Source organism: Papaver somniferum, chromosome 9 (assembly GCF_003573695.1).
Source record: "Papaver somniferum cultivar HN1 chromosome 9, ASM357369v1, whole genome shotgun sequence".
Classification (NCBI taxonomy): Eukaryota; Viridiplantae; Streptophyta; class Magnoliopsida; order Ranunculales; family Papaveraceae; genus Papaver; species Papaver somniferum.
The window spans coordinates 74,299,314-74,324,738 of record NC_039366.1 but is presented as its reverse complement, the minus strand read 5'-3'; the positions used below and the strand labels follow the sequence as shown (position 1 = coordinate 74,324,738).

The window sequence follows — 25,425 nt, the reverse complement described above, 5'->3', positions numbered from 1 at the left end:
ACGAAATTAACATGATCTCTGAACACGAAAACACCGATCTTTAAAACATGGAGTTCGCACACCATCCAAACCTAACTTTGATACCATCTTAGAAACTCATGGCCTAACTATATTTGAAATCGTGCTACCAAGAGTAGAACTGCCTAAAAAACATAATTTGGACACCGACGGATGAACACACCTAGAGCTGTCAATTTATAACCCGGCTTGCGGGTTGACCCTAACCCGGCTCGTTTCAACCCGGCCCGGGTTAGGGTTGGCATATACAACCCTACTAGAAAACAAGTCGGGCTAGGGCCAACCCGCGGGTTACCCGTCAAGCCGTCAAAATTAATAAATATATCCCTCAATCCCACCAACTCTTTAAAATCCATGATTTGCAAACATATATTAGAATTAGTTAATTTTAAATCAATAAATAAAGCTAATTTTGGATCTACCCAAACAAATATAACAATTTTTAGATTTTAAATAATCAATCAATAAATTAAATTACAACTTAGATTCATCAATCACATATTTATTCGGGATGTCCTAAATTGATAAAAGGACTAGCATAATTTAAACAGTGAGTTAGTCTTACTCACATTAATTTAAACTTATAAAATGATTAAAAAAAAAGTAAAATGCTTAGTTGATGTTAGGGTTCTCTGCCTAAGAAAACTAAAGCGCCGTAACCGGCTATATCGTTGATTAAGTGGCAATAAAAACGTCCACTTTACAACTCAGTGGTGGGACTTCTAGTTAAACACCAAATTGACCTAGGTTCGACCTTTACTAAATGAATAATCCTAAACAATCCTAAATTTTAAATTGATAACATTAACAAGCCAATCCATCAACCTGTCAGGGTTGACCCGTCTAGGGCTAGGGTTGGGGTTTTGAGCTTGTTTGTGAATAGTACTAGGGCTAGGATTGACCCTAACCCTAGTACGGGTTGGCAAGCTAGGGCCGGGTTGACCCTAGCTTGACCGTTTGACAGCTCTAAACACACCCCTTGCCAGTACAAGGTAGAACTGCACTTTATCAGTTTACCCCTAATCTCGTGCGGGCCAACTGTGTATGTTTGCAAGCGAGATCGAGAACCACAATTAGTTCAGTAACAACAAAATTTTGGCCATTGCGACGCTTCAAACGAGAAAGGAAACGCCAGATATTCGGGGAGGAGACTTGTTCTTTCATTAAACCCCAGAAGCCTCTTCTCTGCTTCTTCCTACCCACGTTAGGGTTTTTCTACAGGTTCCCCTGTTAATCTTGATTTTCTTCTAGTTTGGTTTCCCCCTCTGAACTCCAATGGTACGTTACAGTGGTGCTAGAGCTGTTTACTTATTAGCTCGAAGGTCTATTACTTCGAAGCTACTTGAAGATTCTCATAGTCTAGTAAGTTGTCTCAATTCTACCTTAAATTGCTTCTGTTTGTATTGAAATTTTATTAATTTGATTTTTTATCATTTTGTTTGTCCTTACAGTTGAACAATTCATTGCGTGGGGGGAGTCGTCGGGGGTTTATATCTGGAATTCAAAATCCTTATAAGATCGGTGGATATGTTAATTCTGAAAGTGGGTATTTATTTGTAGTTTTTTTTCTTCCTGTTCATTAGTCATGTTTGGGTTAGTCAGGTTTCTTTCTTTTCTGTTATTGATTCATGGGTTTTGAATATAATTTCAGTAAAACTAGGAAGTGGAGGTTTGCGTGGAGTTATTAATGGAAATTGGTCTGCAAAGAGATCAATTCACGCAACTGGTATTGAAAGTTTCTTCCTTTATAACAGTAGAAATGCAAATTTTGGATTTGTATTTTCTTCTTTCTTATCTGGGTCTTCTTTTTTCTTTTTGAAATTTCATTTTCTGCTCATTGGCTCATTTAGGTCCAACGTGTATGTCTTCGAGAGACTACTATGATGTACTGGGAGTAAGCAAGGATTCAAGTGCATCCGACATCAAGAATGCTTATCATGCTGTAAAGTTTATTTTCATTCTTCAATAGACTATTTCCTTTTCATACTGTCTCCCTTTTGGCTCATTGCAAAATATGACTATGGCTCTTTTATTTTGTTTTATTTTATCATACACACTGATACTTTTCGTATTTCGTCTTGGTAACCTTTTGGGGGACTGCAAAGTCGAACCATGATCTCGACACATTACCATCATATTTTATTTTATGATTTTGATGCAAGGGCACTAATTGTATACGGTTTAATGTTAACCACGTTCTTATGACTGTTTACATGTTGTGTATTGATGATGACTAATACTGCTTCTGAGTTGTTGTCAAGTATTTCTTATGATTCTACAACGTGTAACAATGTCATGTCATTTTTCACAATTCCGTTGTTATGTGTTTGGATGCTTTTGTAGTTGGCAAAGAAACTGCATCCAGATGTAAATAAGGATGATGCCGATGTTAAAGCAAAGTTTCAAGAAGTTCAAAAAGCCTATGAGGTATTTTTATCACGTGTCCTAATTTTTTGTTTCTTTACGTTAGATGAATATGCATAGCTTCTTGATTGATGAATTCATATACTCACAAAATGATAACAAGTTTTATCTTACATGTTTGTAGGTTTTAAAAGATGAAGAAAAGCGATCAGTTTATGACCAGGTGCCACTATTTTCTTCTTTTCATTTATTTTAATAGGTGTTTAAGAATGCTACTTCTTTTAATAAAAGTGTTTCTGTCTGTTTTCTAATTCACATGGTTAATTGCAAAGCACTTTTGAAGTTTTATGTATTAGACAGCTGCCTATGCAAAATAACTGTTTGCATCATCAGTTGATTATGTTTTTGCAACGGAAGTATGAAGTTTCATGAAAGTCAGATTCATTTCGAATGAAATTCTATTTTTCCTTTGATGATGCTGGCAAAGTTGAAAGCCTGCAAGTCTTCCACCGAACACCGGTTATATAATGTTTTATCCCTTGGATTAGTTTCTAAGTAGAAATCTGTTGGAGGGGGATTCATCACTCTCCTGTAAGAATAGAGATACTTCTGCACAAGTGTGACCTTAAACTATTACTTCGAGATTGTGATTTCAAGAGACGTCTTCCTTACACATTTTGTTATATTGCTCGTCATATTACAAGTTTGGCTCTTCCAATCAAATTCCGGCCACTTCTCCTGCTTCATCATTTATCCAGTCTAGAGATGAGCAAAAAGAACTCATTTGGCTATTATTTCCGAAGAGACAATGACTATCTCTAAAATCTACCAAACGTTACAATTAATTAGATAGAACGATTGTAGATTGTCCCTGGGCTCATCTGCCAGTTTCATATTTTGTCTTTTGTTATTTCATGTCTTCATTGCGTTTTTGATGTTTTTGACATTGCATTTCTTGTTTGGTGATTATTAGGTTGGTCATGAAGAATTTGAAAATGGTGGCGGGCCTAACCCATTTGACTTTAACCCAGGTGGCAGAAATCCATTTGACGTAAATATCTATCACATTAATTATTCATTTACCCCCATGATGAGCATTATTAGCAAGAGCTTTGATAAGGAGCTTTTAAATTTCATCAATTTTGCCAGTTAGATCGATTGGCTTAACATTCAAATTTGTTCGTCGTACCACGACTAACGAGGTTCATATTTTCAGCTGTAATTTTTTTTTTACTTGAGTTCCATATCTAGGTCTCATTTTAATAGCTCCTCTGCATTACATTTACTCAATTCCCATTAATCTCTCTGCAATTTAGAGAACCATCCCTAGAAATGCATTAGGCAAAACTTCATGTAGCATTTAATTTGTAATTTTTGAGTAATTGTATTAGAACAAGAGACGAAACGATGAGCAAGGACATGGGACCTAGATTGCAGGCATCCATGTTATGACATCAACTGCAACAATACCCTGATTTTCTCAGTCAAGTAGCCAATCTAAGGACGATAATATCCTGTGCTGATGCCGGAGAAATCACACTCTGTAAAAAGTTTGCTCCCTGTTTGCTGCCTAGGTGAAAGAAATCCCAACCCTGGGCGGTTTTGTGACATCTGCTAGCCAGGTCATAAATCTACTGTTGATCAGGAAGAATAAAAATCCCGGTGATTGTTTATGCACCCTTTGTCGAAAGCTTGTCCGGGATTGTCTCTGATCAGTTATAACTGCTCTCAGATTGTAGCCGTATTGTTCATATATAATCTCGCCAGAATCTTGGCCAGACAGTTTAGGGACATCAGCACTCTGGTTTTGTCCAAGCATGTTTACCGTCATGAGATGTCAATTGATTGTGATATTTGTATCTCTTTTTTTTACTTCTTTAGAATGCTAGGATTCCTTCACTGAATTTTTACTATGATCTTTCACGTATGGTTTGTTTGGAAACTTGTAGATTTTCGACTTCATCAGGCCAAATCCTGTTGGGGGAGAAGATGTGACGGTATCTTTTTATCTCCCTTGCCTTCTTGAAAGCCGTTTTTTTCCTTTTTTTTTTCCTTTTTTTTCTTTCTTTTTTAATCATTTTCTTTTCCTATTTGTTGCACAGATTCCCCTTGAACTATCTTTTATGGAAGCTGTTCAGGGGTGCTCCAAGACTGTTACATTTAAAACTTCCATAAAGTGTGAAACTTGTGGTATGCTAATAGTTGTGTAGTTTAACAGAACTCTTATATTTGATTGCCTACCATTGCTACCTATGCAGCATGTTTATATCTTCATCCGTTGAAGCATCGTTAACTTTCATGGAACAATTTTTCGCAGGTGGATCAGGTGTGCCTCCAGGAACCAAGCCCGAAACGTGCAGGCCGTGTAGAGGTTCAGGGATGGTCTGTTCTTCTGTTGCCTGTAGCTTTTCGTTTATCTACATTTAAACCTCCCTGGAGGTTTTTATTTGATAGATGTTTGTTTTTTTGCTACATCGACAGATATATATGCAGCAAGGTCCATTTAGATTGCAGTCAACCTGTGCGCATTGTGGCGGTACTGGGAAATCTGTGAAGGTACTTTATTCGCTATTGCTTGTTTACCTTTTAGTCTGTCAATTTGCAACTGCAACAATTAAATTGTTTCATTTTAATTAATAAGTTATTGATGTTGCCAATATATACCAACAAAATTGCATTCACCGACCTCTGGAGGATCTTTTTTATTATTTTTATCGTAAATTTTGGCAGCGATATCTTCTGATATGTCACCAGACTGATATTTGGCTTAGGTTTTCAGAGAATTCATAATGTGGACTTGAGTGGATTGAAAATTTGATGTCTATTTCTGAAGTTAAGTGGGACATGTTCCATCATAGCTTTTCTTTAGGAGCACTAGATATATACTACCAGATCTGGCTGATATGCTCTTTGATGTTGTTTGTAGGAAACCCTAGAATGAATCATATATAACTAAGTTTCAGTAGTCTTTCAAATTCGTTTGTTTGTTCATCTTATGTGTGGGTCTTGGGTTACCGTAGCCTTTGTACAAACCATCTCTTACTTTCAAGGTTTTGTGTGTAGAGCTTGTGCAAGTCATGCAAAGGACAACGTGTTGTGAAAGGTCCAAAAACAGTCAAGATTGATGTTATGGCAGGTATGTTGATTGACTAATAGACTATTCTTTGAGTAATATCTCTTGTGATATATTCTCTTGATTTACCATGTGGATTTCTTTCCCAAAATAAACTGAATACATTACTAATAACAGAAAAGACATCTAGATAAAACTCTAATAGACTAATCTTTGAGTCAAATGGGGGTGGTGTTTGCTAAATTTTAGTTATGATGCAGATTTAGCCTTTTACGCATCACGTTTAATTTCTTCGTGGTAAATTTTTATTGGCCACTTATAATCCATTCCTTGAATGAAATATCTCTTGTGATATATTCTCTTGATTTACCATGTTGATTTCTTTCTTAAAATAAACCTAATACATTAGTAATAACAGAAAAAGCACCTAGCAAAAACTCACCTTTAGTCGCATTATTGGCTCCCCAAATCTCCTCAAAGCGCCGAATTCGAGTGAATTGTAGCAAATAGGGTGTGGTGAGTGATGTGGGGCCCCCACCCTATGGATCGAACACCTTTAACGAACGCTTGAGCAAATAAACTATGCATTTAGTGCAAATTTGCTATCAGTTAAATGTAACATCAAGCTCAAAATCCTCTCAATGCACAGGATGCATATTATGTATCTATTTTCATTTGTTTTTTGTCACATGCATCTAATACTTAGTTATGTTGTTTCTTTGTCTGTAGGAATTGATGATTCAGAAACTTTACAGGTCTACAGAAGGGGTGGATCAGATCCCGATGGTCACCGGCATGGTGATCTTTTTGTTGCCGTCAAGGTGACTAATCTAATTTATTCGTCTAACTTTTATTATATTCATCTGTTCTATATTGACTTGCTGAGAATATAGATTCTTAGGCTGCCAGTATTTCTTTCCTTGGTATTTCATATGGTTTTATTTCTGTAGGTCCGCAAAGACCCTATTTTCCGAAGGGAAGGCCCAGATATCCATGTTAATGCTAGTTTAAGTATCAATCAAGTAATTGTTTTCTACTTCTCATTTTGTTTTTGTCAGTTTCTCTTAGATTGATTTTTTTTCTCCGTATTGATACTGCAATCAAATACTTTTTGAGCAAGACAATTACTTAAAAGCTGTTTGTGACTTAATTTTTTGCAGGCAATTCTTGGTGGGAACATCCAGGTCCCGACTTTGACTGGTGACATTGTTGTAAAGGTTCGGTTACTTAGAATTGCACGAAATATATTTTTTTTGACTATCACTGGAAAGAAGAACCTGTGATTGGCTCAATTGACGAATACTTGCTAAGTGAACCCTGTTTGAGAAGAAATCTTTCTTACCATTGGCTGTTGTGTGAATTTATTTTGTACACTAAGATGGAAATGATTGATTCGCTTTGTTTTTGTTTTCTGCATTTTAGGTCCATGCTGGCACTCAACCTGGTCAGCAGGTTGTTCTGAGGAAAAAAGGTGCGAGGACTATAATTTATCTAGCGTACATATTCCTCTTATTTCTCATCTTTCCTTGTATTTCCAAAAATAAACCCATCTTAATCTATTCTTCCAGGTATTAAGCAAAGGAACTCTTCCTCATTTGGAGATCAGTATGTTCACTTTAACGTCAGCATACCAACGTAAGTGTTACTCTCAGGATTCATTAAGCTTATGCTGTACAAAGAAAACCTAATCTGTGCCATCTTTTTGGCATGTTAAGCGTATAAAGAAAAGCTAATCTCCTGAGAATGGGTTTTCCTGTGCAGGAATTTGACACAAAGACAGCGCTCATTGATTAAAGAGTTTGGCAAGGAAGACAATGGAGAAGAAGAAAAGGGTGTCGCAGCAGCAGCTGCTGAAGCTTCTGGTTAAAATGTAAACGAATGGAATCCAGGCTGTTTGATGTGGTGATGTTTTATTCTTATAACAATCACTAGTCTCAGTTGAGCAATTTTGTTAGGTGGTTTAGGTTATATTTAATGAGGCCTTATATTTATCGGTGGTACTTTCTGAGTTGTGTACGATATGTATAATTAATCACATTTCTTTACCTAAAATAAAATCAGCAAAACCTTAAACTAAAGATCGTAGCTAACATGGAGGACCATATTTGTATATAGATACTGATATTATTAGCCATGGCGTTCTGTTGTTTTACTTAACGGTGGTAATGTTTTCATATCTGCTTATATGTGTTTTTGCAATATGAAGCTTCTTATTTATGGTTGATATATACAACCATTGTGTGCGTGGTTTATTCTCGTGTCTTTCGCTGTCAGATTGTGTAATCATCTTATCGCTGGTCTGCAACCTCTATTCTTTCCAAAATTTGTTCTTAATTACTTAGGCCGTGTGCAAAAAAATATCACTGTACCCGTCGTGAAATCAAAAGCAAAATAAACAAAGATACGCAACAATCGGACGTGCGAAGTTTTTTTCAATTTTGTGTTGTGCGTGCAGAGTCCTCCTAGCTTACGGAAAACCGGTCCCAACAGTCTGCCGAGCCCTAGTGCTCTTATAAATACGTACCAGTTCTTCATGTTCCTTGTTTTGTTCAGCTATCAGGATTCTATTTCTACCAGCCAAGAGATCTAGCAACCCACCCAGGTCTCTCTCATGGCGAAGATGCTTTTGTGATGTGGGTTATTTTATTTTACTTGATATGTCCGCTCATAGTTTTATACTTTGTCATATCCTGTAATTGAGAACTGGTTTTGTATGGGTTTTCCATGATTGATATCAATCTTTATCTGACTGCAATTCCTATCCTTAGATTCTGGTTTTCTTTTGGTAGTTCCCTGGTTTTCCTCTTCCTTTTCTGCTTCCAGGATGAAGTTTCTTGAAACCACAAGCGCCACCCCAAAGGATGATAGCCTTGACGGCTTCCGCATGCATATGATAACTTATTATAGGAAACACAGACCGGTGCTGTTACGTGATGATATTGACTCTGAAAAACGGCACATCTATCTGGAGGAGATGCTCAAGTTTAATCAAGCAAATCTTGCTCGCAGTTTAAAAAGTATTCAACTGGTGCCCGGAGGCTGTTGAATGAGGGTCGGTGTCGGGAAAAAGATGGTTCTGATAAAAAGGGTGAAGCTGAATCAACTAACGAGCTGAGGGAGCTAGATAATTACTTGAGAACTATAAATTCAAATCTTGCTCGGCGGTTAAATCCAGTAAGTCCCTGGAAGTGGATTCAGTGGAAGTTGTTGGGCAAGGGTCAGTCTGAAGTTGCTCGGCGGTTAAATCCAGTAACTCCCACTTCGAATAAGCTGCAGATGGGTAACGACAAAATTATGAGGTCAACTAACATCAAATTCCTTTTCAAGGCAAGTGGTGACGACATATACAAAGAAGTCAGTACTGGTACCCTTGAAGCCCATGTAGACGGGTTCCTATTCCTATATACAGATAACAGTGTGCATGCCCAAATAGTTATTTTGTATGAAAAGATAAGAACTGTAATTTTGGGCATACCAAAATCTTCCAAGGCATACTGAATGAAGACAAAAAAGGTTATGAAATAGCAAAATCAGATAACCCCTTAATCCAAAAAAATTTTAATGGCAAATCTGCCCTTTACGTATTAGTATTAATAATCTTGATTAGTGATTAAATATTTTGTTTAGTGATTAAAATAATTTTCAGAATTATAAGAGTTGTTTAGATTTAAAATTTGAGGAAAAAAAATCAAAGTTTTGGTTTGGTTAAGAAGGAGAGAAAGAGAAGGAGAAAGTGAGAAAATTCTAATTCTTGATTCAATGGAGGATGAGGAGGGTCATCATTCATCTAAAAAACCTAGGAAAATACATATCAACTACAACAATGATCCAGAAATGGTTGATTTCTTAGATTATGAGAATGATTTTACACCCACTCAAACTCAAGCTCAAACTCAAACACAAACTCAAGATGATGATTTTTATGAGCCAAATCCTGATGATGAAGACATTGATGAGGAACCCAATGCTTCTAATACACAGGTACACTTATATCCTATACTTAATCTCACTTCTATAGCTCTCAATTATCAAAAGTTAGGTTTTTTGAATCATGGTTCGGCGAAACAGGTTGAGGTTCGGCTCACATCTATGAGCCGAATCTACCAATTGATGAACGGTTCGGCTTACTGAATCTGTTTACTGCATGTGCCGAACTGTTTGCTAGACACTAGTTCGGCTTATATGAAAGTTTCATAGTAAGCCGAACAACATCCTGAATAGCTCGAAAAAAAAATAATTACCGGTTCGGCTTATATTTCGAAAATCGTATGAGTCGAACATCAATTTGTTATTTTTTGGGTTAAAATATTGTTATTGGTTCGGCACATATTGAGAATATCGTAATAGCCGAACCTCGTTAATGTGCTAGGTTCGGCACATATTATGATTATCGAATACGCCGAACCCCTATGCATCTCTATCTGTGACTAGGTTCGGCTTGAAATTTCATGAAATTTCATGCCGAACTGTTCATATACACTTACAGGAAGCTTTTGTGAAGAACAGTTCGGCTAAAAACGCAACTCAATTTTGAGCCGAACCCAACACTGTAACCGTCATTTAATCGATGAAAAACAGCAAATAGGAGATTGGGTTTGTAAAACTTGCTTTCTTATCCTCATTTCCGGAGTTGGAGATGCAGTTGGTTCAATTTCTGGTTCAATTGGTGGTTGATTTTAAGTTTCTACACCTTCATCTTCAATTGGTTCTTCTTCTTCAATTGATGGATTAGAAGACGATTTGGTTTGCCTAGTCCCTGCTTTTCTTTGCACGAGTCATTATGTGGTTGAGTTTAATCGACGATCAAATTTTTACGAATCGACAATTAATCACGATGATGAATTTTTTTTTCTCGCAGGTGGGGGAAGAGTTCGGCTAGAGGAGGAGGAGGAAGAAGAGATGGTAAGGGAAACTGATTTTGATTTTTTAGAAAACCGATTTTAGATTTTTGTATTAAGGGTATATAGGTAATTGAACTACCCATAGGGTACCCCTTATAAGGTCATCCAAGATGGGACCATTATTTTGTATGCCTAGAAAGATTTTGGTATGCCCAAAATCAGGGTTCAAAGATAAATGCTGTTTTCTGCCTAGTTGAAGACCAGTGCATGCTGCCTGATTGCAATTGTCTTTGCATGACCACATCATGGTGGGGACAAGAAGGATAAAGGATATCCAATCCCATTGGCTCTCCCAAACTTTTGGTGAAGCTCCTCTGAACTTCGCCAACAGAGCTCAGGACGCTATATGGGGATCTCATCCCATACGACGTTGTCCATTTGAGAAGTTATATATGGAGTCCAAATTTCTTGGAAAACTTCCCTATGAAGATCATGTGTCCACCTTTTACGTGACGTTATATTCCCTTGTTCGACTCGGAGAAGAAGCCTCCATTATGGCCAGGCTAGACGAGATTGAGATTGTTAATCTGGCAGAGTATGTACCTGGGGAAATTGAAATGACAGTTATACTGAAAGACTGTCATCACTTCCTCCGGCATCACTTCCTGTCATAAAACATCAGCTTGACGAAGGATTCGTCAAGCTCTATGAGAATAATATCCCTCAAAACTGGAATGAGATTTTTCAAAATATTATCAAGTCTCCGGGAGATTTCATAAAGAAAGGTGGATGGGACAGCTATCATCTCGAGAAGGATGCTACTACTTTGGACTACTACTCAGATTCATCCCACGGAGAGTACTCAGGAGAAGAACTGTGTTAGTGAGTGAGTGAGAGAGCAGTTACTAATATAAAACTTCTTTGCTGCTATATTTTCTTGAGTTGTTGACAGATATTTCCGTGTTATCGGAAGGTCCGGTAATGCTATTGCGATGTTTCAACATGTTGTCAATTCAAGGATGTCTCTTTGCATTTAATTTATCTTTGCGTAGCAAAGAGATTATAAATTCAAATACAGTAAGACAATCCATGGTCCATCCTACAGACAGAAAGGAGCTCAGGGAAAACAAATAGAAAAACCATCACTTCATTTTAGGCAGGCCATAGTACTCGGACCAAATCTCTGTCCTTGTCTCTTGGTGCTCAATCGGCCGAGTGATGCATCAATTTATCACACATCCTAGCAGCAGGGTGTCAATCAATTAATTCAGAAGTACAAATGTTCACCGCCCAGGACATAAAATAGACATGATGATGCACAACGAATTGCAATAAATTTGGCCAATTATGAATATTAATTTGTAGAGTGGTTCATTTCTGTTTACTCCTACACAACTATTACACGAAATATAGGAGACTAGCTGAATTCATGATATTTTTAGCAATTAAGTGTAACATTAACGGATTTGGATCACCTCTCCTTGAGATCCAAAGCATTTTATACTAAGCCTAAATAATAATGAAGAATGAATGACAAAACAGGATTCTGTCATGAGCACTTGCACACTAAACTAATGCAACCATTGGAAGTGTGGAATAGCTTCACATCTCTAATGAAGAAGAGATAAGTACCAATGGATTCGCATGAATACAAAAGAATTACGAAATAAGTCTCTAAAACTCACCTCAAGGTACCAAAACTAAGGTTAGGTTTCTTGGTTAACAACCATTCTCTTTTTTCTCTCAACAAAATTTAGGATACCGCTTTTGTTTTCACTTTTTGCTTCTTCGGGTCCACTGTAGATCCAGACAATCCAACAGGGGCCTGAGGTTCTTGGACCAATGAAGATCCGTTCTCTTTGACTTCACGACCATTTGTAGTAGCGTCTCCATTAGTAGGCTCTTTCTTGGATTCTTCTGCTTCACCTTCTGGAGTCATTCCAGAGTTGATGATATTAAGTAGTTGTGTGAGCGGAGGTAAAGCTTGGACTGGAACACCATGTGGACGTACAAGTAGGCCTCTTGCGGCTGCTTTCTTCCTAGCCTCTGCCGCTGCACGAGCAGCACGTTCGTCGCCAGCCCTACCCCGAGGAACTGTTTCTCCCATTATCGCTGCATTAAGGGATTTATTGTTGGATGCATTCAGATTCCCCGAACCTCCTGCTGTGGCAGCTTGGAAAGCTTGTATCAAGTCAGGATGAGCCTGCCACAAAATGGTAGGATACAGAATTTCGAAATTTTCTTATCATAGTTGAGACAAATATGAAATGCAAAATCTAAGCAAAGATCCAATGTCATCTGCATAATGAGATATACCAGTATAGGTTGTTTTGTTTCAAGAGTACCTTTAAGATATCAATGGCCTTCTGAGCGGAAGTAGCATTTACTGCTTGTCCCTTTTGCTTTTGTGCATTCAGCTGCAAAATAAAGATGAGCTTGTGTCATGAAAAAACTAACAAAGGAGGTTGTTCTCCAGCCACCCAACAGATAGAAGTCGCTCATTTACCTGAAGCTCACGCATTCTAAATGTCTCTATCCAGTTCCGAGAATCACGCGTCCTAGAATCTTCTTCCCCAAGTTGCTTGACAAGTATGTCGTAAGTTTTTGTTTCATGCTGCAAACCCAGGCTCTCTTATTTAATAGAAACAAGCACGATATGGCAAGCATAAAATTTCGCATTTTCGCTCCTAGTGTTTTACCTGGAGTGAGAGTTTGAATGCACCCATACAGTTGAATGCAATAGCTAAAGCATGATAACATACAGCAGTCTGAATATGCTCCTCACCAAGAAGTCGCTCGTTCTTTTTAAGGGCTTCCTGCAAATAGCGAAGAGCTGTATTCATGTTGCCTATATCCTGGTACATCATTGCAACGTTTATGTATGTTGCAGCCACGTCAGGATGATCTGGCCCACACGACAAACTCAGCAAGAGCAATGTTCGAGACATGTGTCGCAAAGCGAGCTCTGTTTGATTAAGTCCATGGTAAAAAAGAGCCATATTTCCATAGCTGCATTAACAGAATAGTAGATAACATGAGTCCCCAACAAAATAAGGTAATCAATAATTTGTGAGCTAGGTATATTCAATGCCAAACTCTTCACAAGGTGCTTGTATTGGACCTACATGCCCACATCCAACAATGACCCACATGAAAATTTTATTCATTAATAATAGACGGAACAACTGAGTTTGATAACTTGGCTAACCTGTGAGCAGTATCAGGGTGGTCCAAACTGAGGCAACGCTCATTTATGATCAGCTCTTTGTGCTGCTGTGAAATAGCTCCTGCCATGTCTCCAGCATGATATAGAACCATCGCCAGGTACCTGAGAATTGCAAAGCATGCAGTTGCTTAGGAAGTGTATAAGTTGAACACGCCACTCGTATCTTCTTTCAAGTCATTTCAAGACCCACTTTACAATGAAAATTCCCTAGTCCACATTACTATAATTATCTTGACCTGTCAAGTTCATTTTTTACTGCCTTAAAAAGACCAAGCACGGCACAAAAGGTTGAAGTGAAAAAGTTACAAACATGCAAATATGCAAGTGATTGACCTGCATATAAGACTTGACCCTATTTTCCAACTTCAAATGTTTGGCATCTTAATTTTGTCAGTCAACTGTTTTGTTCAAAGAGACATTGTGGGAAACTAAAAAGCATGGGAATGGTTAATACCTGCAGCAATTGGCAACCTCGCGATGCATGGGACCAGTAACCTGGAATAAGAAAATTTGAGAAGATTACTACGAGTTAAATTGGAAAAACTTGAAAATGAATACTACTACTAAATAAGTTAGAAGAACATACTTGCTGTAGAATAGAAAACGCTTCAGAAAACAACGTGTAGGCTTCATTAAGCATTCCCTAAAATAAGTCAGGAAACATTTATACCCTCAATTAGTCAACTGTCACCAATTGAAAACCCATAAATAAGTCAGTTAACAAACAAAAACTGTAGTAATGAAGAAAGTATACCTCAGCCAATCGAACCTTCCCTGTTTCCACAAGATCCCTAGCTTCTGAGCATACCGGAATTGAATGCTTAATTACAGGTTGGAGATTCAAGATATCCGACGTTTGAAAGGGTGCTGCAGCTTCAAGATCATACTTGCGTGTGGCAATTGTTATGCCAACCTGGAAAATTAAAAAACAAGGTTAATTTTTAAAAGGAATATAATAAAGATATACTAAATGATCGAAGAAATGAAATGAAGAATGTTGATACTGCTAGCAAAAACCAACTTAATTATCATTTTGAACTGCAAGACGTAAACAGAGTTCATTTATCAGTACCTTTTGGCACAGATTACGAATAGCTGAGACTTTTTTCACCCGTTGTCTTGCGTCCTCGGGCAACTCAAACTGCATGACAGGAAGTTAAATGAAATACCCAGAAATAAGCATAAAATGTTACAATGCAGTTCAAGCCTAAATAGAATACCTGATATTTGAACTTTGCGAATTCGCAAATATCAGACCATAAGGCTTCATGAGTTATACGTGCATATGAAGACTGATTCTTTTTTTCAGAAGCTCCAGCTTTCAACTTTGTTTGGCCTTTGGAAGACTTACCAGAAGCTTGATCCTGCAGAATAACACTGATGTTATACTGGATTGATCCATGGTCAAAAGAAATGAACTGCGCTGGATAATGTAAAATACTATCCAAAATTTTCTTTGTCAACTAAACAAAGCTATATTACATTCCATGAATGCCTAATGCTTAATGGTCCTGACAAAAGACGTTTCTAGATATATTTTCTCCAACTTTTACTGAATAAGTTTACTTCTGATGAAATTTGTCCTTTGCTACTTCTCCAGTTTTTTATAACCAAAACCATGTAATGTTATAATGTTAATGATTGTTTGCTACAGCTCAAACAGCGAAAAAAATAAGAGGGAAAACTCAAAATCATAAAATTAGCTGCACAAAAATTCTTGATAAACAAAAAAGACAAATAAGTTTAGCTTCTCTACCTTCTTTTGGGATTTTGAGCCCTCGGGCTGACCATTTCCAAAGAAACAGTTGAAGAAATGTGAAATCGCTGGCCCTATGTCATGATCCTGTGAGAGTCTCAAAAGATCCTGTAATACCGAAAATGGACCGTAGTTCTCATTGTTCTATTCACTGCTTACAAGTTAAAACTAAAGAACATATTGTCTGATACGCTGGCAAGGCGGCAACAAAATGCCAAAAATCATGTGTTTGAGCATGTACTGATGAGAATTTGGAAAAGATTTAGATATTCTAAATTTGACATCCACTGTTTCAGCTAACACTTCTCTCAAAAGAAATATCAACGAAGGATATGGTATGCAACAAGTTCGGATGGCCAATCATACATTGAAAAAGGGATACTAACCAAAGCTTTGACCTACATAATTATGTTATAAATTCTTTTTTCTTTTACTAAAATCATATAATAAATAATAATCCATCTTCAAACACCTAACCATCCAACTCCAGTCCTTCCTTAGTTCATAGTTACATGCAGATTTATCCAGAGATCCCAATGCATAAAAGAGAAGACCATAAAGGATCTGAGACAATATTTGGATTCTATTCGCCTCCAGGGCATAAATTTAAATAGCTATATGATCTTGAGAAAAAAAATAATATACAGAGCACAACCATAAATAAAATAAAAACCCCAACAAAGAAAATGTGCAAGAGGATTGTTGCACAAACATAACTAATGTTGGTATTACCTTGAGAATGTGTTTGGCAGATCTAACAACAATCTCAATAGCACAGAGATCCCATATATGAGGTAAATGCTTTGTCATATTAGCCACCTGTGTAATAGCAATTTAGAGTTGTCACGCCAACAACCAAACAAAAGATATAGAATAGAATAGAAAAACAAAAATTAAGAACCAATCAAAGACCAAACACTTAGGTCAGAATTAAACATCGAGCATATAGCGCAGGATTTGTAAGTAAAAGCAAAACAAAACCAAAAAAAAAAATTGGAGGCGTGTGGTTGAGATAATGCTTACTTTTCCAATATAACGAACGTTGATTCCATGAGCATGGAGTGCTTCAGTTAGAGTCTGGCCATCCATAGGAGAAACTTCAAGCGTGCAAAGATCTTGCACAAACTTGGGGAGAACAACATCTTTAAGATATGAGCCAGCTTTTCTCACATTTTCCTCATCTGCGGCCAACTCCTGATAATACAAAGATGATGTTAAGAGGGAGGAACAACATAGAGCAGATAAATGATAAATCTACTGCAATGTCATTTAGTTATCTTGACCTACTTCTTCACTCCCTGCCAATTTAAATTCTGTAAGGACATTGGGGTTCAACAGTATCTCCTCAGAAATGACACCATTGTCAGCTTTTTCTATCTTAATTTCTTGTGCAGCTTTGACCTCTGCCTCCTCGATTTTATCCTGTGGTAAAACATAACAAGATAGCAAATTAACTTTCTTGAAGAAAGTGTAGCAATGGCAACGAGTCCAAGAAACCCACTATGCTATCACAACTAACGCTTCTGTGCACTCTAATGCGAAATTAAAAAATAAATAGTCTACCAGACAGGCAGAAACCATTATTATAATTTAACACTGTCGCTAACAATACCTCACTATTGGAATCTGTGTCAACTGCCTCAACACCCTCTTTGGAATCATTAATTCGACTGACAGCATCAGTGACAGGTACCTCTCCATCAGGTACGGAACTAACTTGTGACCTCTCTGCAGCTTCAGCCTGTCACAGGAACCACACTAAAGTTAGCAAGAAAGATAAGTGACCGAGAAAATATGTGCACATATACATAACGCATGAGGTTACCTGGCAAAAGGCAGCAACAAGTTCAGGCCTCAAAACACAAAATCTAGTCCCGGGCCCTGTAAAATTTGAATCTCGAGGAGTAACTCTCATCAAGTCCAGAAGATAATGTCTGAAAATAACATCTCGTGGTATCAGAAAAGAGAAGACATAACAGGTGCAGCACAGAATGATAAAAATAAAAACTAAGTAAAATTATCAAGCTGTAGTGTCACCTGTCATCAGAACCGACAATACCCTTGCACTCCACGGGTGCAGCAAGTTTGACAGCATTACCAGATGCGTCAAGAACAGTATGTTCCTTCAAATGAAGACGCTTTGCAGCTTCTAGCACCTAGTATATGATTAAATTTTAATTCACTAAGAAACTTCATACTAAGAAACTAAGCACGGTTACTTGAAAAGAAAGAACGAACGGAAGAAACAGAAAAAAAATATATATAATAAAACAAAATGGGATCAATGAAAATATCAGTCTAAAACTCAGATTTGTGCAAGCAAAATTTAGCTCAAGAAGCCCTCACCTTGGAGTGAAATGTTTCATTCCAACAGATTTTCTTGCCATTGTCAACTGAACCATACAAAAGTGAGTCTGATTTGTCTCCTTGAAGGATGCCAGGAATAATACTCTGAAGACATAATAGATATGACATTGTCAGAAATTCCCAAGTTAATGAAGCACCGTGCATCTCCGAGAAGATCAAACAATATGGAAACTATTGAGAGCTCTTCAGAGAAATGAAAACATCGATGGAGGAAGAACTCAAAAAACCTAGTGAGGATAAATGTTCAAATTCTCATAGGAAGAGGTACAAAAAAAAAGAAAAAAAAAAGAAAACAGAAGAGGCAAGTACAAAAAAATAAAGCAAAGCAAGCAAATTAGCACCTGTGCCACTACTCTGTGACCCCTGTAATCAATTATGGCCATGGCAAGATTATAAAGTCCAGGAACATCAGCTTCCTGATATGCTTTAGTACCCTTTAGGTCATTGTTAGCAGAAGCATAAGTGGCCTGTTCACTGTCAGCCAGCTGTGAGTCAGTGCACCCATCTTCCTCTAAATTGGAGCAGTTAGTTTTCTCCACATGTGAATCACTGCAGCCTCCATGATTGCAACAAGCCTTCTCGGACGAATCAGACAAAGAGCTTATGTTCACTGATTTTAACTTAACACTCGAACTTTTAGATAGCTGACCGAGGTCCGCATCAACAGCGAAACTGAAGAATATGTTGTTGTGAACGTACCTAAATGAAAATTTATATTAAATATATTAATCCATAACACCAGATTCTCATTAAAGAGACACCATTATTAAAGCATACAAAACAGTGTTATCAATTCCTGGCAACCTAATGAATATAAGGAGACATGGTATGCGATTCTGTTTCACCACTCACATGTGAAAACACTCTGGATCAGTTGGATTAATGGGAGGTATACATCTGCTGATAACTCCAACAGCACCACTAATTGCAGCGTTGACAAAATCAGAAGTCACCTTATAGAGAGCCCTATCACGCAAGATCCTGCAACATCATCATACTTGTTAGTGATAAATAGACTGCCAACTGCTGCAATTCAATAACAATGAAAAGAGTAATTGAACAAAGACGTAAATGAGAGAACAACAAGAATTTGATCGACTAAATTGAACAGAAAGATTAACTATATAATGTACCGTTCTTGAGGTGAAGTGTGGGGAAACTCGCGACACGACTGAACTTCCTCATTCCAGTCTCTAAGCATGCCAACTAGCTCACTGCCGTACGATAGAGTAAAAGCATCCTCTGCTCTAGCTGCATCCCGTCTATGCTCTGAAATGATAGAAGATAAAAGACTTATCCAAACTAATCAAGCGTACCTAAGTCAATGCACACATAATTGCCATCCCAAGATTGAAGAAAAAGAGAGTGAAAAACAGTGTTTCTACAACAACTATACACTCTAACCATTTTCCTTAACCCATGCATAGTAAGGAAAAACATAGGACTAATTTCAACTTAAAAAACAAACTATTTAAAATCTAGAGTAATGTAAGTTACCAGGAACAGGATATGCGCCAAGCCATGAATTCGGTTCTAGCAGGGACTGCACGTTCTCAAAAGGGTGCGCAGAGGCCTTCCGCTCCAATATTTCACGGAAAGCTTCACAAATACTCATATTTAGGTTATTATATTGCAAACTTGATGTTTTCACCATGCAGTAATTCTCTAGGCAAGATTACTGACCTTTCTTAAATTTGGGACTAATCTTCTGTAGGAGACCAATTAGTGTTGTCGCTTCAGAAGCAGGTTTACACATCCTTGGATCAAGGGAGTTTCCTATGCTTGAGTTCACATAAAACGAGTTTGTAGTTCCCGTAATACAGTATTTATTGCCTTCCACGGTAACAACATCGATATAAATCAAATCTCCCACAAGCCTGGAATGAGGTTACAAATGTGTGTATATATCAGAATTGGTATAACGTCCTACCATAAGAATGTGTTATGCAAGCCGAACACAAACAGATAACAGAGTCAGAAATTTTGAGCTAAGATGAAAGGTGACATACTTCGAGAATTAATAAAATTAGGCACAGTTCAAACAAGGTATTCACCTCCTGTGACTTGGAGGAGGATTGAATGAAGAGAAAACAACACTTTCAACACATTTGATTTCCTTGGATGAAGAAGAAACCAAATTACTTAACGAGCCAGTAACATCCTCCATAAAACCCAAACCATCAAGCTGCGGGGCTTCAGCTTTTACTGATTCTGATTCTGCATGAGAAGGAGGATTTAATTCCGAAATAGTAATACATATAAAAGAGTAAACTGAAATTCCAAAACAAAAACTATTACTCTAATTTCCTGAAGCGAAAGAAGCAATAAAACAAAATACAGAAAAGAGTGAGATCTCAATTATACCAACCTGCGGGTTTGTTTTGCAACATCTCATGCTGCAGTGCAAGTGAAGTTGATAAAGAGGCATGATGAATAGCCAGAGAAAGCAATTCTCTAGAACGATGAACGTGAGCCCTTATGGATCTATCATCATAGAGTGCTGCGAAACAGGCATCCCCATTAGAGATAAATAAATCAAACATAAACAAGGCTTATAATTAGACTTTGCATACCAGGAACCATGTCCAAGGAGCAACCACCAGTTGTGATATCGGCGACTTCAGAAATTTCATTGTAATCCTCTAGATGATGAGCAGAGCCAACCTTGGTGTGCAGTACTAAATCATAGCAAGTAATGTAACACGTCTCCGGAGCATCAAGGAGGAACTGTCTCAGATCCATCACAGAATCTCCTGGATTTAACTGGCCATTGAGAGGAAACATACATTAGTTCTGATACTCCAACTTAATTTAGCACAAGATGACATACATTTAGATAGATAATCTCGATGAGACAGTTGCTTCTGATGTAATCATGCAAGATCCATTTAAAAAGAAGTTACTGGTTGGGGTTTTATACTACTAATGGTCCAAAAGGAATAATTTAGTATCAGTTGTAAAACAAAGTGACTCACTTGTAACTCCAACTTCTCCCCTGACTGAGCTTTGACAGAGACGGGATAGAGATGAATGTCACCTAAACCATCCAAAAATGAATGTCAATAGAGATGCATATAACACAAAATTGCATAATATTGTTACTGGTAGTGCAGTCAGAAGAGGAAACGCGATGATGCCAACCCAACTCCTGAAATAGTGATGCGTTACTAGAAATCAGAACACTAAACTAGGGCAAATAGAAGTAAACCAGGGATGGATGGTTGATAAGCAGCCTAACAATATTAGTTGGACCCACTGAAGCCCAATTTTGATACAAGGAACACTAACAAAATCCTTATTCTGGAAATACATTCATCGGGTTCTTTTCAATACTTTGGCATTATATAAGAAGGTGATACAAACCAAGTATAAGGTTTAGGTTTCCTCTACTTATGATTTCTACTCGAAATGTAAAGTTGTATAGTTGGAATATATCCCATTAGAGTGCATAGTTGCTGTCAACGTGTGTTTTATACAGCTTTTATCCGAAACAAAGATTAGAATACCTTCAGCTTGCTTTGATTGATTTGTTGAATTTTCTGATTGAACCTCCACTGCCTCGGGATTGCTATTGCTTGAATCTTCATTAGAAGAAACTCCATTAACAACAACACTAGAAGACTCAACAGCACTTGAATCATCTTTCAAGGGAACATCATCAGTAGATACATCGTTCTTGGGAACATCAGTAGATGCAACGGGCTCTACTACAGTGTTTGTAGAATTCTGTGACCCCTGTGGCTGTGACGCTTTTTTATTTCTCGATTTGTTTGACTTCCCTGCCATTCTCAACCCTAATCCAAAAACAAACAAAACAAAACAAATAAATAAAACATAACCAAATACCCTGGATTTAAAACCTAAAAATCACTCAACAATACAAACAAAAAGAAGAGTAAAACCATTTCAATTTTACTATTCAAAATGACATCTTCTCATCAAAAGAACATCGTATCTTCACCAAAACTTACTCAAATCGAGCAGTATCGAACAAATACTCTTTTTAACTAAAACCCATAAGATTAAACAGTATTATACTAAGATTTCCAGAGAAACAAGTCATCTAGATCAAAACATATACTGTAAATAAAAACGGGATAAGAAAATCTATGAACCAAACCACTGAAAGAGTATAAGACGATTGAGATTATTAGAACCCAACAAAAACACCGGATTTAAAGAGCATTCAGTAATCGATTATAGAAACACAAACAAAGAACATAAAACCTAAATAGAGTTAGAGGGTTTTACAGCGGAGAAGATTGAGGAAGGGGCGGCCGTCAGGGAGAAGAAGCTATAAACTGGAAATATAGAAAAAACCTCTAAACCCCCTTTCTCTGAGAGCTCTTCGCCAAATTTTCGTCCCTTATTTTCATGCGACATCCAATGATTTTCATTGGACTGTATTACCCTCGTCAAAATTATCCAGTGTTTCAGTAAATCGAGTTTGTCCAAAAGGTCATCTATCTAGTTCATTTTCAGCCACAAGATTTCAGTGTTTCAGGAGCTATTGAATCTTGTTGACTTTACCTAATGAATCAAAGGCTGAGAAAGGATATTTTCTTTGGAATATTAACCTAGGGTAGTTAAAAGTGGTATTTTGGTGATGCAGTAATTGGGAAAACGTGAATAATGATGTATAATATTTGGCTGTATAATAATGATGTATAATATCAAACGAGTTCGGTTATATTTGGCTGTATAATATTAAGATCCCCAAGACATACACCGAGAGGTTATTCGTTATTTGACTTATTTCTCAAGATGGAGTAGAAGAATTCAAAACTCAAAAAATATAAAAATGAAACCACTGTTTTATTTTTAAAAGTCATCTGAAATCGAACTTTTATACTAAATTTTGGGATTTCGATTTAGTTAAGTCAAAAACTTAATTTTCGAGGGATTCCAAACACCCTCCGAATAAAATTATGAAAATTCGAGAGAGTTTGTAAAAAAGTAGGGAAAGTTGGTGTCTTTGGAGCACTCAGTAAAATTAACAAATTAATACCATGATAATAATTAAAAAGGTTCAACAAAATCATACGACTTTGTAGGTTGGATCGGCCGAAAACTTAGTGTCTTCTTTCTTCTCTGAGCATTTAATTCTCTAATATTCACCCTTGATGTGTTTTTACCTAATTTGATGAGCCTATTTTTGTTTTGCTAGTAAATGTAGATTCTATTTCAAAGTGGTTTAGTTTCTTTTTCTTTGTCATTTTCTATCTGATTTTATATCTTGTTTCTCCATGAATAATAAGTATTGCAACCAATGGGTATTATTAACCTAGTTGGCCAGGGGTTGACCTCCCAAGTTATAGGTTGAGGTTCAATTCCCGTTGCTGATTGATCAAAAAAAAATATTGTTAAACATCTTTCGTCTTTCTGCCACCGAAAGATTCCTTAGTTAAACGTTGATCCCATGTCCAATGGTTGTTTGTTCTCAACATGGTTGCAAGTGGGTTTCAAATATCAAAAAGTACTTTTTTCAAGAAATATAACTAGATAATCAAAATCAAAATGATAGTAATTTTTGTCAGATGAATCCGAGATCAAAAGTTTTGCACCTCAAGAAAATTGAGAGAAATTCTCTAAAAGATCTACAACGTTTCAGGGAAAAAAAAGACATGCATGGGATTTATAAATTGGTTTGGGTCATGGAAACTAATTATGATCACCCTCTTATTCTTAATACTTCACTTTTTCAAGATGTCTGAAGGTTTTCCCTATTGAGATATTTTATACCATATTAGAGAATCAATTCGATCAATGTGGATGAAGATTAGGTTTGGAGAGTCGTTAGATATCCTCGTATCAAACTCTATAGTAAGCAACCAATGTTTTTTTGGCATGGTTGAACGAGAAGCTACTCTAGCATTGGGGCATGTTCATTTCCAAATTAGACAAAGGGAGACAAATATATTCACCTTCATATTATTTGAATCGTAGTTGGAGGACCATGCAACTTATATGGTCATTGTCAAGTTGTAAAAATCACAAATAATTTTCTAAACTTTTCTTATACTTATCTGTTTCGTGTGAACTACATGTTCATTTGTATGTGAGATCTACAAATCTTTATCTTTCATAGATTTCATAGAAACAGAACTTTTATTTCTGGTGATGCGTTTGTCAGAGATAACACAATCGTCCATAGAATCAGATTGCTACAAACACAGACTTATGAGGTCTTCAACGTGTTTGTCTGCTCTGATACCAATTGAAAAACCAGGGGTCTAATAACCACGCTCAATATTTCGTTTAGGCAATATGTATGGACTAACTCTAATATATTTCCAAGAGAATCAACTATACAGTCAGACTCAATCAAGGAAAATACATCCAAGAGTTATATCTCAATTTCTCAAATCAATCTGCAATCGAACAGATAGAAATCTGTGAGCTAGATTAATATGAAAATTAACTTGGATGGTAACAAAGACCAATATCCAAGTGTCAATCAATTTATATCAACAACCAAAGGTTGGATTATCTAATTGACTGAACTACGCACAACCTGTGATATTTCAATTATATAAAAATATAATGCGGAAAAGAAATAACACAGACACCAGAAATTTTGTTAACCAGGAAACCGCAAATGCAGAAAAACCATGGGACCTAGTCCAGATTTGAACACCACACGGTATTAAGCCGCTACAGACTCTAGCCTACTACCAATTAACTTCGAACTGGAATGTAGTTGAGCCCTAACCAATCTCACACTGATTAAGGTACAGTCGCGTTCCTTACGCCTCTTGAACCACGACGGATTCTGCGCACTTGATTCCCTTAGCTGATCTCACCCACAACTAAGAGTTGCTACGACCCAAAGTGGAAGACTTGATAAAAAAATCTGTCTCACACAGAAAAGTTTATTGAATAGATAAATCTGTCTCCCACAGAAATACCTACGATTTTTTGTTCCGTCTTTTGATAAATCAAGGTGAACATGAACCAATTGATACACCGGACTTATATTCCCGAAAAACAACCTAGTGATATCAATCACCTCACAATAATCTTAATCGTATGGAAGCGAAACAAGATATTGTGGAATCACAAACGATGAGACGAAGATGTTTGTTATTACTTTTTATCTTACCTATCGGAGATTAAATCTCGAGAAAATCTTAGAGAAGATAGTACTCAATACGATAGAACAAAGTAAGATCAGAACACGCAACTACAGAGAAAATAGTTGGGTCTGGCTTCAGAATCCCAATGAAGTCTTTAACCTATAATGGTTTTAGGAAAAACCTAGGTTAAAGGAGAATCGACTCCAATCGCAACTAGTATCACACAGGAGGTGTGAGGATTAGGTTTCCCAGTTGCTAGAGTTCTCCCTTATATAGTCTTCAAATCAGGGTTTGCAATCAATGCTACCTTGGTAACAAAGCATTCAATATTCACCGTTAGACGAAAACCTGATTAGAGTCAAGCTAATATCTTTCAACCGTTAGATCAAACTTAGCTTGTTATACACAAATTAAATGTGACTTCATTTAGGTATGAGTAACCGTACCCAGACGTGTGCACAAAGTTGGCTGAACAATAGTTAACCGAAGTTAACCATATGAACACTTTCATATCAACCTTGTTCATCTTAATCACAACTAGTTCAAATGACTCAAATGAAACTAGTTATGGATTTATTCAATTGTTTATATTCTAATAGAAGTATACAAGACACAATTGAAGCAAAATCGATTTTGATTCACTTGAATCAATTCATGAACATTATAGCCACGGTTTGCAAAAGATTGCATTTTTTAATATATAA

General features: G+C 36.9%; 2 protein-coding genes across 3 annotated transcripts; one reads left to right on the top strand and one right to left on the bottom strand.

Annotated features, from left to right (window-relative positions):
• Window positions 1-1,044: 1,044 nt before the first annotated feature.
• On the top strand, window positions 1,045-7,631 carry LOC113314115 (chaperone protein dnaJ GFA2, mitochondrial-like). Its single transcript, XM_026562885.1, has 18 exons — window positions 1,045-1,380; window positions 1,470-1,560; window positions 1,670-1,744; window positions 1,869-1,960; window positions 2,362-2,445; window positions 2,567-2,605; window positions 3,356-3,433; window positions 4,332-4,379; window positions 4,485-4,572; window positions 4,700-4,764; window positions 4,864-4,938; window positions 5,446-5,518; window positions 6,185-6,276; window positions 6,406-6,477; window positions 6,616-6,672; window positions 6,878-6,926; window positions 7,024-7,090; window positions 7,217-7,631. Exons 1-18 carry the CDS (start codon window positions 1,294-1,296, stop codon window positions 7,320-7,322), a joined length of 1,338 nt encoding a protein of 445 aa, XP_026418670.1. The 5' UTR covers window positions 1,045-1,293; the 3' UTR covers window positions 7,323-7,631.
• Window positions 7,632-11,622: 3,991 nt separating this feature from the next.
• LOC113313270 (clustered mitochondria protein-like) lies at window positions 11,623-22,013 on the bottom strand. Of its 2 annotated transcripts, none has more exons than XM_026562018.1 (29): window positions 21,897-22,013; window positions 21,152-21,439; window positions 20,621-20,682; window positions 20,219-20,408; window positions 20,014-20,145; window positions 19,700-19,862; window positions 19,329-19,522; window positions 19,143-19,244; window positions 18,779-18,914; window positions 18,498-18,626; window positions 17,987-18,344; window positions 17,625-17,729; window positions 17,316-17,434; window positions 17,104-17,212; window positions 16,891-17,019; window positions 16,566-16,700; window positions 16,302-16,472; window positions 16,011-16,097; window positions 15,279-15,386; window positions 14,743-14,886; window positions 14,595-14,663; window positions 14,277-14,435; window positions 14,109-14,165; window positions 13,977-14,017; window positions 13,505-13,624; window positions 12,996-13,305; window positions 12,803-12,910; window positions 12,642-12,713; window positions 11,623-12,499 (listed from the first exon to the last, which is right to left on the bottom strand). In XM_026562018.1, the coding sequence occupies exons 2-29, from the start codon at window positions 21,429-21,431 to the stop codon at window positions 12,050-12,052; spliced, it is 4,239 nt and encodes a 1,412-aa protein (XP_026417803.1). In that variant the 5' UTR covers window positions 21,432-21,439; window positions 21,897-22,013; the 3' UTR covers window positions 11,623-12,049. The 2 variants fall into 2 exon arrangements, with proteins under 2 accessions (XP_026417803.1, XP_026417804.1); XM_026562019.1 differs by having other exon boundaries at window positions 21,152-21,444; window positions 21,897-22,010.
• Window positions 22,014-25,425: the final 3,412 nt, after the last annotated feature.